Below are 13,890 nucleotides of genomic sequence, written 5' to 3'. Positions count from 1 at the left end.
CCTAAACCAGGTAAAATCAGTTAATTTTACTTCTCCTATGGGGAGAAGCTTCCAAGGGCTGGGTATCTGCATCGTCAGCACTGGAAATTTGCATTAAAATCTCCAAAAAACAGTCTTTCATGTTTCCAAGGTCTCACATCTGTCCCAGCTATACCAGCAAAAAAGCTTTTCGTTTAAGACCTAGCCTAATATGCTATACCCATTTGGCACCTTTCAAACAAAACAAAAACCAAACCATTCTCCTTCTGCACATTTTCTCCCCTCACTTTTATTTTTTTTTAATAAACCAAAAGTCTCACATTCCAACCTAGAGAGAAAGTCCTGCACAAAGGGAGATCTACAGTCTATACAAGGGAAAGTGAAACATTCCATACACCAAATGCTGTTAAATGCAAAAGCAAACCAACTGAAGAAAGTTTTTATTTCAGTTCTGGTCATCTTAGGTGTTGCTTGTATATACTAGTTAATATTTCAGAGAACGGCGTGACTTAAACTGAAAACGTCCTTTATTCTATTTTTCCAAACTGACCAATGCTCTTTAAGCTTAGGCTAAAGATGAGATCATCTAGTTATCTCAGCAATTACATTATGTTCCAGGAACACTAGGAAAAGATTTTTACCATGTTATTTTAATTAGATGGACTGCTTATAAACAAGGTAGGACAAGCAAAGTTCTCCATCTTGCTAGAACTCCCTTTTCATCAAAGCTAGCCAGCAGAGATAAAGAGTATCATAGAAGCATGGAATTTAATGCAAACTGATTGGTTGGATGATGAACATGCTTGACACCAGTGCTGCTGGATGTATTAGGTACAGCACAGAGTTCCACCCTTTTGTTGGAATACGCAAGAATGTCACAATACACAGATGTGGGAGAGGAGAACACAGAAACTCTTATTTATCTGAAGAGCACAAACATGAAGGAAAATATTTTAACAAAGATAACAGATGAGAGGAAAAATTCTTGATTGTCATTTGTTGTCATTCTGCCAGAGTAAGGGGGGCAAGGTGGAGGAGGAGAAATTCAACAGCTGCAAGACAAGTTAAGAAATAGTGATGTCTCTGCAGCCTTAGTGCAATTGCACCTGGAATACTGTGTACAGCTGTGCTTCAGACGGCACAAATACAAGCAGAAAATTGGCTGTTTCCTCAACAATGACATTTCAAAAGTTATAAATAATTTAAAAAATTGACAAAAGGGGGATCATCGTCTTTCTTTGAGGGCATCTTGGTTTTAATCCCACTAGGGACAATGGGGACGAAAGGTGGTGGCCATTTTAAAAGAGGGCAGTTCATATTCAGAATTCTCTAAAGAACAAGCTTCGTCAACCTCTGCTGAAGAAACCTGCAGTTATGAAGAACAAGAAAATAAGTCTAAAAAATGTTTCTTCAAATTTAAGACAGTTTCAGCAAGTTTAAACTATATGAGAAAATTGAAGAGTTTGCCCTATTCCATTACTAACTAAAAGAATGCCTTCAAAGGCAAGTCAAGCACAAAGTATAATTCTGTCTTGTTTATGATTATATAGAGAGATATTGTGGCTTTATTCTATAAAGCAATCGAAAAGCCATGCTTAGAATATGGTGTCATATAGAGTACAGAAAGGAAGAGGATATTTCAATGCTTGAAAAAAAATGGAAAGATGGCTGCTTGACTCATCTGGTGATCAGAATGTCTATTAAGAAAAATTAAGAATTAATTTCAAGAGTTGAGTGTATTTAGCCTGAAAACAGAGTGAAACATGATTATAGTGTCCTGGGACTTAATCTCTAATGAGGTGCTTAAACTGTACCCACTGTGGTATTTGAGCACTTAAAAGTCAAATTAATGACTCTGGGAAAGACCCATGCAGATTACAGGTGATCTGAAGTTGATAATAAGCTTAAACAACAGGAATAGTTGATCGCAGCTAGCAGTTGACACAAGTTTCAGAAAAGTAGGGTACCAAAATACAAATCAACAACATTATTGGTCTCAGAGTAGCAGCTGTGTTAGTCTGTATCCACAAAAAGAACAGGAGTACTTGTGGCACCTTAGATACTAACAAATCCCACCTTTTCATGTTCTCTGTATGTGTGTGTGTGTATAATATATATTTATATCTATATATATCTCCTTACTATATGTTCCATTCTATGCATCCGATGAAGTGGACTGTAGCTCACGAAAGCGTATGCTCAAATAAATTTGTTAGTCTCTTAACGTGCCACAAGTACACCTCTACCTCGATATAACGCTCTCCTTGGGAGCCAAAACATCTTACCACGTTATATTGAACTTGCTTGGATCCACCAGAGTGTGCAGCCCCACACTTTCCCCAGCATTGCTGTACCGGATTATATCCGAATTCGTGTTATATCGGGTTGTGTTATATCCAGGTAGAGGTGTACTCCTTAATATTACTGGGTTTTCCTACTGAAAGCAAGCATTTCCTGCCAAGTGGTGGCAGAATAGACCAAAGGTTTATTTAACTTGCATTTCTCTTAATAAAGGAATAAAACCTGAAAAACTTGAGTTACCTCTTTCTCAACAGGAAGTGCCATGTCTTCTTCATTAGTATTTATTTCCTCCTTGGAGGCCATCTTTGCAGTTGCTACCTTCCTCCCTTTCCCACGCCTTTTTGTGACAAAGGACACTGGAATAGGTTTGACCTGCTCTGGACTGCTGAGCTGCTCTGTGTCTGTGGAGGAGGACGCGCTCCTTCCAAAGTCCTGTATAAGAGAAATGGAACCACTGTCTAACATCTTTACATGTGCATATTCATGCCAGATGCACTAACGAGAAAGCTTCACAAGTTATTAAAGGAACACAGATACATCACACCCACTGTTCACAAAAAATCCTGTTGGCTCTCTCACTGTTCACTGGCATCACAATCAGTGTGCTGATGCCAGCTTTTTCCTCAAATAGTGAAGTTAGGTTTTTGAGGGCAGTTTGTTAGCATTCCATCTGAAATCCTTTCATTTAATTTTTATTGAATGCATAGCATTCCATCAAGGTATTTAACACATGCAGCATTTCGCATTTGACATGTGACTGGGAGAATCCTGGGGCTCTCCAAGTTTCTAAGATCTCATAGATCTTTTTAAAATCCTGCAAAAGATCATGTCATCTGTGGTCCTCCTACAGGGCTCCTCTGATCCCTAGCAATGGGAAAGCATACCTGTGCTGTTGCTACTGCATACACCACAGTTCAAGGACTCAGCGAAGAAGAGTGAATCTGACAAGGATCATATCAGTTCTTAATGGTTTCACAAAAAGGGCCACAATAGAAGTATATGCAATACATAATGACAGAGAAAAAAAGCTTCTGATTTACCTTGTTTTATAACATAAAAACAAGGGGACATTTAATGAAACTGAAAGGCAACACATCTAAATAAAAGAGGAAGGTTGTTTTTGTTGTGTTTTTTTAAAATACATACAGTGTAACAATATATGAGGATAAAAAAACAACTAAAACTTTCTGTCTGGTATGTCCTTTGGTTATAGCATCCTGAGGAGTAACTTGTAAGTGTAGTAGGCACAAAATGGCTAGACAAAATAGGATTAGACATTCATAGAGGTGAGAACTTCCAGTTAGAGAATATAAAAGATAGATAGGATAAACAAACAAAAAAAGGAAGGGACACTCCCTCCCATCCCAACTGCCTAGGTTTAGCAAAAGGCTTCCCATACAAGCTGGTTTATTCCATATAATAATTGTCTTTATGGGGTTTCTTATACCTTCCTCCGAAGCTTCAGGTATTGACCACTATCAGAGAGGATAGATTCTATGGACTACTGATCTGGCATAGCATTCCCTGTTTGTAGGCTATCCTGGGAAAGCATTATTTGCAGAAGCAGCACAGGTGTTCCCTGGAGGTGGGTTCAAACCTTCACAGCTAGTATTTAAAATATTGAGATCTAGGTTGTCATTAGGCTTGGTTCAGCTCGTGAAGATGATCTTCTCTCAAAGGACACAATGGAGAATTTTGTACATTTCCCATTGCTCATGTCTGGAGCTGAACAGATCAGAGCAAATTAGAACATTAGCATATCAGTTTCCATTTAACAACATTTTAGTTCATACTAAAGATAAATCTGTGTAGGTACTGGAGCACAAGTTTTAACTCCAAATTGTTTTGTCAGAATTCCATTACTAGGATGGATGCTGGCCTGGTCATATATGGAACCATTTCTAAACTGAATACCAAAAATGTCAATTTCCAGCAGTGGGTGAACACATTAAGCACGATGCACTGATTAAGTAAAAATTTCAATTTATATTACCATGTGCACTACATGAGAAGCACTTTTCATTAAACGCAATGCACTGCAATTATCAAAATAGGAGCAACTTTCTTAGAAAGAATGGTTCTGCATATTGTCTTTCATAAGATTATAAGAAGTCAGCAGACATCTGTTCTTACCTTACTTCCATTTTCTTGTTTTGGCTCATGAAAGTGCTGCTTCAGAGTTTTCAGCAATTTGTCTGCCTGCAGAGGAGTCAAGAGTATAAAATGTGACCCAAAGAAGACACTAGTCCATTACATAAAATGTTGCATATACCAACCCTGTATATCAACCAATTCAGCAAAGCACTTAAGCATCTGCATAAGTCCATTTCTATTCAGCAAAACACATGTTTAAGGGTATGTCTTTTGGCAACATGTAGAGTACCTACCTGCCCAGCTCCCCAGCACAAGTATAAATAAGCAGTGTAGCTGGTGAAGTATGGCTTAGGCAAGCAGAGTAAAAGACATCTCGGGGGAGGTGGGTCTCTCTGCACGTACCAGCCTACACCCTGCTGGCCCAAAGCTGTACCTCCCCGTCTACACTGCTGTTTTTATCAGTGCAGTGTCCTGCTGCTGGAACCTTTTCCCTCTGCAGGAAAAGACTCCCACCACGGGGATGTGGTGAGGAAATCTCTGCCAGCTCCCTGCTGCTACAGCTCTTCCTTGCCACAGGAAAACATTATGGAAACTATAAAAGGCTCTGGCAGGAGGGAGGCAGCAGGGAAAGACAGACTTTTCCTGCTTCCTTCCCCCTGCCAGAACTTTTCCTTGCTGCATTGACAGGTTCCAGTGGCAAGGAACTGCTGAAGCCTTTTCTTGCTGTCTCCCCTCTGCCAGGGCATTTCACTGCAGCATGTAGCTAAATGTACACTACACACTGTTGCCAGTGGCGTTTAATGTAGACATAGCCTAATTTTAAGAAGGTACTTGAGTCTCATTAAAATCAATGGGACTTAAGAGCTGTTTAAGTACTTTGCTGAATAGCTCACTTGCTTCATTGGAGCAGAGATGTAGATTTTCCTGACCAGAGATCTTACAATCCATCCGTTTTCCAGAGAAGCCAGTATTTTGACTCATCTAGTTAAACATAACCCAGTTAAAACTTGTATCTAATTTCTGCAACAGCATCACTTACTTTGAGCCATGCTCACATGCAGATCATACTTTCCTAAGTAAATAATGCCAATAGGGAAAACACTCAATACAAAAAAATTGCATAATGGAATTTTTAAGCTGCTTAATGGCAATTTTCCAATGACCTAAATGGGAACAATCAGCATAATACCAAAGTTTATCTCCTCCCTTATGTAAAAGTTCTTACTGAATGAATGTTAAGGATCAATCATTGATTTATATAGTTCTAAATCTGAAAAATATGGCAATGTGCCACTTTTGCAGCACTGTAAATGAGAACATTAGTACTTCCATAATAATTTTATTTCATTTGTTTTAACCTCTGAAAATTAGTTTAATTAACCCTAACTCAAATTATTCAATTTTATTTTAGGCAACTTGGCTGGTGAAGTCTCAGTCCAACACAAATTTGAAGACATTATGGCTCAAAGAAAACTATAAGCAACTTGAAAACAGAAGCCATGAATAGTATATCCTGTAGCCTTTTAAAAGCCTTTGCAGATTTCATACATATATCTTTTTTTTTTCAAAGTCAAGGGTGCTCATTCCAGTTGGAGATGAAAGGATCAAATTCAACTTTGATTTGGCATGACTTCTTTTTTGCTCTAAATACACAGCTAGTTTAGCATTTTAAAAAACAACATTAGTTCCAAACACATTATAGGAACAGCTTATTCTCTATTCCTTATTGGTTGTATAATGAGACAATCAAGTGATTGGTAGAAGCTTTCCAAGATATTAAACTGAGTTTGAAGTTTTTAGGAGATTCCAAAGTAAAGAGACAGCTTTGGAAAAAAGTTTGAGAGATTTTTGAAAGGAGTGACTATTTTCAGTCCAACACCATGTTTAAAGTAGTTGTGAAGCCATTTATTCTAGCAAAGGTGCCAGAAGTCAGTGCAAGTTTCTCAGAATGTAAAAAGTTGATAAAATTAAGGCTGTTGAAATGCACTACCAGTTACATTTTAAACACTTATACTTCTTCCATACCACCCACTTTGTAATCTTAGGCTCTATCTTGACAGACAAAAATGCTGTGTTTTTTCCATTGTGTTAAACCTTACAGATAAGGCAACTTTTTTTAAGTTTGCAACAGATAATACTGCAAAGAAGTTAGCTTGAAGATGTGCTCAGCCCAGAGATAAAAACAAGAACTGGCTACACACACTAGGTTTCTGGAAACAGGAAATTAAAGTACCTGTTTAAAATCTTGTACAGACGTGCTCTCTCAAAACAGCAACAATTCAGTGATTTTAGAACAGGACAATTTTACGTACAAGCCTGATATGACAACAATTTAATTTAAATAAATAGTCAAGAGTGAAACTTGCTTGGTTTATTGCCATGAAAAACTGAAGCAAGCTTCTGGCCTCTTTCTGGTCACAAAAGGCAGTTTACTCCAATGTCTTCCTGGGTAGCATTCTGACCAAGCTTTCCCTTCCTCAATACCTTCTCCCACTTTTTCTTTATCTAAAATAATAGTTGCAAAATGAAATACCGCAAAGGTTCTCAAACTTGATTACTGTACAAATATAGATTTTGATACACAAATGGTCTAATGGATCATTTCCTCTCTCATGTGCAGTCACCATAATATCCGTGAGGCACCTATAGCACTTAGTGCATAGGAAAGTAATATTAGGAAAATATTAATTTTGTTTATTTCTTTTAATGCAACTTAGTAAATGAAAACAAGGCAAATCAGCATCATGAGAACAATGCAGCCTCCATGGATTACAATTTAAGAACTGATGTATATTGTATTTAACTTTGGGGATGGGTTATTGTCACAGATCTGATTGGGCTCTCCCTGCTGGCAACTCACCAAGTTGCTGTGAAGGGACCCAACTGCTCAATCCTCAGGTTTTTAACTCTGTTAAGACTCCTGGTAGCTTTACAACTGTTATCATAGAGAGCTCCTGTGTCAATGTATATCAGGCTATGCACTGGAGCAGAAAGAAAGACTCCAGATGGGCACAATGGCCTCTCACCCCAGCCCTCAGAATACCCTGGAGTAGTAAGGAAATGGAGGCAGTGAAATGCATGTAGAGTTTGCTTGTGTATAGTTCTGTGCATTCCTCATGTGCTTAGGTAACAAGAAATAATGTGGTATAATTCTGTGCAAAGCATCTCTGTGCTATATTCTCCAATTACAATGTGGCCCCTTGAAGAAGGAAACTAGAAAGCTCACTCTTTTGGGTGGAGTTCTGGGAGAGGCTTTGTTTAGGGGAGTCCAGGAGTCACCAGGGTTTCAGGAACTGGACAGAGGGACCATGTTGTCACAGCTCTGAGGATGAGGTGATAGAGGATCCAGACCACAAGACAGGGGCAGTGACTGGAGTGGACTCTAGGTAAGATAGATGTGTGTGTACACTGTTGTTTCAGAATCCTCTTTTTCTTTAATGCTTTGTTCCTAGTAGTAAATACTACTTTTGCTTTAAGACGGGTGTTTAGGTCACTATATTCCACTGATCACAGACTCCTGAAAGGAAAGCAGCAGATGACTGAATTCAATTGAAGAAGCATGATAATACATGCTGGATATGTGGAGTATCATAGCCTAGGTCCCACTTAAAAGTAGAAGAATTGTGAAATTGGATACGTAAAGACCTGATACCTAAGCTAAGATGATGCACTCTGAGAGGCCAAAAAGAGGACAGAGGTGCAGCTAGCCCCGTAACCATGATGGTCCACATCCTCTCTCCTTGTGTCTTTAGGGGAAGCATTAGTTAATCTGAGGTGTGATTATGTTGGGTCTAAACTTTTGGTGAACTTTGGAGCCAAAACACACCCAGACTGGCCGTCTCTGCATAATCCTTTCTGAACCCTTTATCGAACAAAGCACTGACCTGCAAACTACTCATGACACCCCCTTTATTAAGTAGCCATTAGCCTTTATCTCCATGCATTTACTTGTTAAACTTGCTTTTCCTGTAAAATCTTGATTGATTATGCATGACCATTATCTTTTATTAATCACTTTGTTTACTTCTGTGTATAAATATTGATGCTCACCCCTAATAAAGGGGCCACACTTATTCTAAAGCTTTTGGGTTAGTGTGAGCCCGTTGATCAACGCATTGGTGTCTGGTCTCTGACAGAATTGTGTGCCCAAATACCAACTCCGCACGAACTTGGGTGTTGGAGAGGTGAGTGAGGACTTGCTTTATTACCTAACAATTTGGGGGCTTGTCCGGGATTCCTTCTGGTGCGGTACCTCTGTCCAGTGGTCAGACCACTCATATATGAATTGGCAAGGCGCCACAGGAGATTTCTCCCAGCCAATTCAATATTGAGGGGTCGTGTATTGGACAGCAGGGTAAACGCCAGTTGGAGGGCTCCTGTCAGACACCATGGGTCAAGGGACTAGCGTGCCTCTTGAGAGTCCGTTGGGGATTGTAAATAAGTTATGGAATGAAGGGAAACTCCCAGTACAGACAGGAATGTCTAGGAAGAAATTGTACACACTATGTGTAAGGAATTGGACTGGGTATACCGCGGTATTGGCCGACCCGGAGATGAGGTGGCCTTTGTATGGCTCTTTCGAACAGGCTGCCTTAAGAGGAGTAAAGAGCCAGATCGAAAAAGACCATCCGGGACAGTTATGTTACTGGTTTTGTTGGGACACAGCAGCAGAGCTGTGGAAATCTTTAAAAATTATGGCAGTCAGGTACTCTCCCGAGAGTGAACCCCCTCCAGGTTATTTCGATGAAGGGTGTAGACCACGGCGTGTTTTGACTCGTCAGCTGGTCCCCTCTGCACCTGCCCCTATTCCTCCGCAGGGGGACTCTCTCCTTGTAGCAGAGGGGAATCTGCAGGATACCAGATTGGAATTTGTGCAGAAGGATGAGGAGGAAATGGAGGGGCAAACCTCGGGAGGAGTAGTTACTAGGCTTATGTCCAAGCAGGTACGGCAGGGTGCATGCCCCCCCCCTGAGGAAAGTATAGTTAGAGAGATGCCTTTACAGGTGCACGATCAACCTTATATGGGCAATGATGGACGATTGCAACATGCTAGTATTGTGGAATATAAAGGATGGCTAGAATGGGATTTGAAAGAGTGGGGACAGTTGTCAGGGTCTTTTGGGGAAAATCCCCGAAAGATCATAGAACTTCTAGAAAGATTGTTTTTAAGTTATAATCCTACTTATACGGATGTGGATCAGTTGTTAAGTAGAGTTTTGACCGGAGAGGAACGTAGTAGATTGTGGATGGCAGAAAGGACATGGGGAGATAGCAATGCAGTTAATCTTACTTGGATGGATAGGCGGGATCTGGCCGCTAGCTGGAATCCCCTAGACTGGACTCAGCTAAGGCTGACTCAGCTGCGAACAGATCGAGAGCGATTGTTAGAGAGACTCAAGGAAATGGCTCGCCGCTCGCCTAATCAGGCTAAGTTCATGCAGATTCGGCAGGAATCTGATGAGCCGCCCAGAAAGTTCTGGTCGAGGCTATTGGAGGGGGCCTGAATGTTCACTCAGATGGATCCTGAGAGAGAAGCAGACCACCCTACTCTTATTTCATTTTTTGTGAATCAGTCGGTGCCCCCTGTAAGGGATTACTTCTTAAAGTTTCGCCCTGGTTGGGGAGGTGAGTCAGTCACTTCAGTGTTGGACGTAGCTGATTTTGCCTGGGAGAAAGAAAGGGAAAGTAGTAAAAAGAAAGAGAAAAAGGAAGAATATAAGCTGATGGCTTTAGCTTTTCACGGTGGTGTTCGAGGCAAAGGCCGTGGCCGTGGCAGGGGATTCCAGGGTGCCCGAGGAAGAGGGTCCTGGCGACCCCAGCCATCAGGAAATTGTTTTCAGTGCGGACAGCCCGGTCACTTTAAACGTGAATGCCCCTGGGGACGCCCAGAGGGTCTGGTTGCATCCGCAGATGCTTACACAAGTGAGGAATACACCCCTGCACCAACAGCTCAGCCAATTCCCCAGGCCTGGATCAACTACGGGAAACAGCAGCAGCTGCAGCAAACACAGCCTCCTCAATGACGGTACCCCGGGGGCGAAGGCAAACAATGTGATGGTCTTATTTCCTTAATGTCTTTAGCCAGCTCCTTTCTCACTTTCTCCCCTCCCAGCAAAGAGCCTCGTTTAACCCTTTCAGTCCAGGGACTGCCTGTCTCTTTCCTCATTGATACTGGGGCTACTTTCTCTCTTTTAAATCATGCCCCCTCTCCCTGGCTATCCTCTGAGGTTAAAACTGCGACTGGGGTGGAGGGCAACCCACAGTCTCTGGAACTCACTTTGCCTTTGAATGTTGTTTATGCTGATAAATGTTTTCCTCACCGTTTTCTTTTTTCCCCAGCTTGTCCGATCCCTTTGATGGGCCGGGATTTACTCTGTAAGCTTGAGGCTACTTTAACCTGCACTCCTGAAGGGGTAGGATTATTGATGACAGTGTTAGGAGATTCGGCCCCTACTCAGGGTAATTGGGAAACACCCCTCTCTCTCTCCCCTGACCTCACTGACTTGCCTTCAACCCTCTGGGGAATTTCTGACACTGATGTTGGCCTGCTCCTTTCGGCAGAGCCCGTAAGGATTCAGGTAAAGCCTTCCTTAACCCCCCCGTCAGTCCCTCAATACCCCCTGTCGCTGGAAGCCCGGGAGGGCATCCGCCCCATTATCGAGGGATTCATTGCACAAAAGCTAGTCCGCCCTCAGCGCACTCCCTGTAACACCCCTATACTGCCTGTCAAAAAGCCTCCTAAAAAGGACGGAGATCCTGTTCGTTGGCGCTTTGTACAGGATCTACGAGTTGTTAATCAGTATGTGGTCCCTCTTCATGCAGTAGTCCCTGACCCAGCTACTATCATCAGCCAAATCCCCTGGGATGCTGAGTGGTTCACTGTTATTGACTTAAAATCAGCTTTTTTCAGCATTCCTGTGCACCCAGACTCTCAGTATCTCTTTGGTTTCACCTGGGAGGGACAAAGTTATGTCTGGCAACGACTTCCTCAAGGCTACAGAGACAGCCCCACGATTTTCAGCCAGTGCCTCCGCCACGACTTGGAAGGTTTCACCAGTCCGCAGGGATCCACATTGGTCCTATACGTAGATGACATCCTATTAGGTAATCGCGAAGAAGCTGCCCTCCGCATCGATGGTAAGGCACTTTTATTATACCTACACACCAGAGGCCACAAGGTAGACCCTAAAAAGATTCAGTGGGTCTCACAGAAGGTCCGATATCTGGGCTTCCTGTTAACCCCAGAGGGAAGACAGATGGACCCAGCCCGCATAAAGACTATTCAAAACTGCCCTCTACCGAACACCAAGAAACAACTTCGAGGTTTCTTAGGATTAATTGGCTTCTGTCGCCCCTGGTTGCCGTCCTGCGGGGAGTTAAGCAAACCGCTCCACCGACTCACTGCTAACCTTGCTCCTGACCCTTTGCAGTGGTCCCCGGACACTATTCAAGCCTTTCAGTTACTCAAGGACAGTGTGGCCTCCTCCATGTCTCTCCGCCCCCCCAATTACAGCAAACCCTTTCACCTTTTTGTCCACGAAAGGGGCGGAATTGCTAGTGGTGTCCTTACCCAGCTGAGCGGGCCCCACCATTTCCCGCTTGCTTTTTACTCTCAGCAAATCGACCCTGTCGCTCAGGGAACCCCAATCCTGCACCCGGACTCTGGCAGCAGCTGCCCTGCTGATCACAAAGGCAAAGAGCCTAACCCTGGGTCATTTTACCACGGTTTGGACCTCTCATGCCTTGTCAGCCCTTCTGCGTAGGGGCACAACCCAAGTCTTTTCGGCCCATCGTCAGCAACAGCTAGAGGCCGAACTCTTAGAAGACACTAACCTAATTTTTGAAAGGTGTGGACTCCTTAATCCAGCTACCTTGCTTCCTGACCTGCCAGTCCTCCAGGATCAGCACGACTGTGTGGAAGTAGTTTCCAGCATCTTACGGATAAGGGACAACCTGTTTGACGTGCCACTGGACAATCCCGATTGCATCCTCTTCTCGGACGGAAGCTCCTTCTATGTTGATGGCAAGCGTTTCACTGGTTATGCTGTCACCTCTGAATGGGACATTCAAGAGGCCGCCTCACTGCCAGGCAACTGGGGAGCCCAAGCCGCTGAACTCTATGCCCTGGCCCGAGCTTGCCAGTTGGCCGCTGGTAAAACCGTTACCATTTTTACTGATAGCAAATATGCTTTTGGAGTTGTGCATTGTCATATCCACCTCTGGAAGTTTCGAGGTTTCCAGACAGCTGCCGGTAAACCCATTCAGCACCTCCCCCTCATCCACAAGCTTTTGGACGCCCTCCAAAAACCCTCTGTCCTGGCTGTAGTTCACTGCCGGGCCCATACTAAAGATAGCAGCCCCGTTACCCGTGGGAATGCCCTGGCTGACGCCTCCGCCAAGAAGGCTGCCACCTTACCTTTAGCCATGCCCACATTGGCTATTGCAACCTCCTCCTTTACTCCACCGCACCCCGTACCAGTACCCGCTGCTGAACTAAAATCATGGGAAAGCCTCGGGGCCACTCTGGTCAAAGGGACCTGGCTTATGCCAGATGGCCAAGCCTGCCTCCCTCGCTCCACATACCCCGTGGCAGTTCGCTGGCACCATGATAAAGGGAGTCACTACGGCACGCACGCCCTCGTGGACACTATCGCTCGCTTTTGGTATGCTCCAGGCATTCAACCCTATTGCCTATCAATAGTGAAAGCATGCAGCACATGTCAGCGTAATGGACCTGCTCCGCCTCTTAACAAAATTAAGGGTGGAAGACCTCCGCCTGCTGCTCCATTTCAACATCTTCAAATTGACTTTGCAGATATGCCAAAGGCTTTTGGGAAAAAGCACCTCCTTGTTTTGGTTTGCCCTCTGACTTCCTGGGTCGAAGCTTTTCCTACTGCTAATTGTACTGCTGCCACAGTGGCGAAGATTCTCCTTAGAGACATTGTACCCCGTTTTGGCATCCCTCTTGTGCTCAACTCAGATCGCGGACCTCACTTTACTGGTCATGTCCTTGGCCGTTTAGAACAAGGACTGCGCATTTCACACTCCTTTCATACACCCTACCACCCCGAGTCTAGCGGGAAAGTTGAGCGTATGAATAGGGAACTTAAGTTTACATTGGCTAAATACTGTCAGGAAACAGGATTAAAGTGGCCTCAGGTACTTCCCTTGGTCCTGTTTCACCTTCGTACTCGCCCAACCCGCGCATTGGGATTATCCCCCTTTGAACTGCTCTATGGACACCCCCCTTTCAAAGGCGGGGCGCTACCACGTGCTGATGTTTCACTATTGGGAGGGGATCATATGACCGCGTGTCAGTTTCTCTCCCTACAGGCTCGCCTCCGTACCCTTTGGAAAGCCTCGCAGTTTTCCCAGACCGTGCCGCTGGAGGAACAAATCCACCCGTTCCAACCAGGGGACTTCGTCTGGGCCAAAAAGTTCGTTCGTGACGACACACTCCAGCCAAGGTTTACTGGACCCCACCAGGTTCTTTTGACAACCCAGACTGCAGTGTTC

The 13,890-nt window shown here is 43.6% G+C and overlaps 1 protein-coding gene across 2 annotated transcripts in view; it reads right to left on the bottom strand.

Moving 5' to 3' along the window:
* NUSAP1 (nucleolar and spindle associated protein 1) overlaps positions 1 to 13,890 on the bottom strand; it is a 91,709-nt gene that overhangs the window by 27,401 nt on the left and 50,418 nt on the right. The window contains exons 2-3 of one of the 2 annotated variants that reach the window (XM_030559512.1): positions 4,414 to 4,479; positions 2,521 to 2,712 (exon numbers count right to left, since the gene is read on the bottom strand). In XM_030559512.1, coding sequence (XP_030415372.1) covers positions 2,521 to 2,712; positions 4,414 to 4,479 — 258 coding nt within the window. Of the gene's footprint in view, positions 1 to 2,520; positions 2,713 to 4,413; positions 4,480 to 13,890 lie in introns of those variants that run through there. The other variant, XR_004000004.1, reaches the window with a different exon arrangement.

This window comes from Gopherus evgoodei, chromosome 4, assembly GCF_007399415.2.
Source record: "Gopherus evgoodei ecotype Sinaloan lineage chromosome 4, rGopEvg1_v1.p, whole genome shotgun sequence".
Taxonomy (NCBI): Eukaryota; Metazoa; Chordata; order Testudines; family Testudinidae; genus Gopherus; species Gopherus evgoodei.
This window is presented reverse-complemented; position numbering and strand designations above follow the sequence as displayed.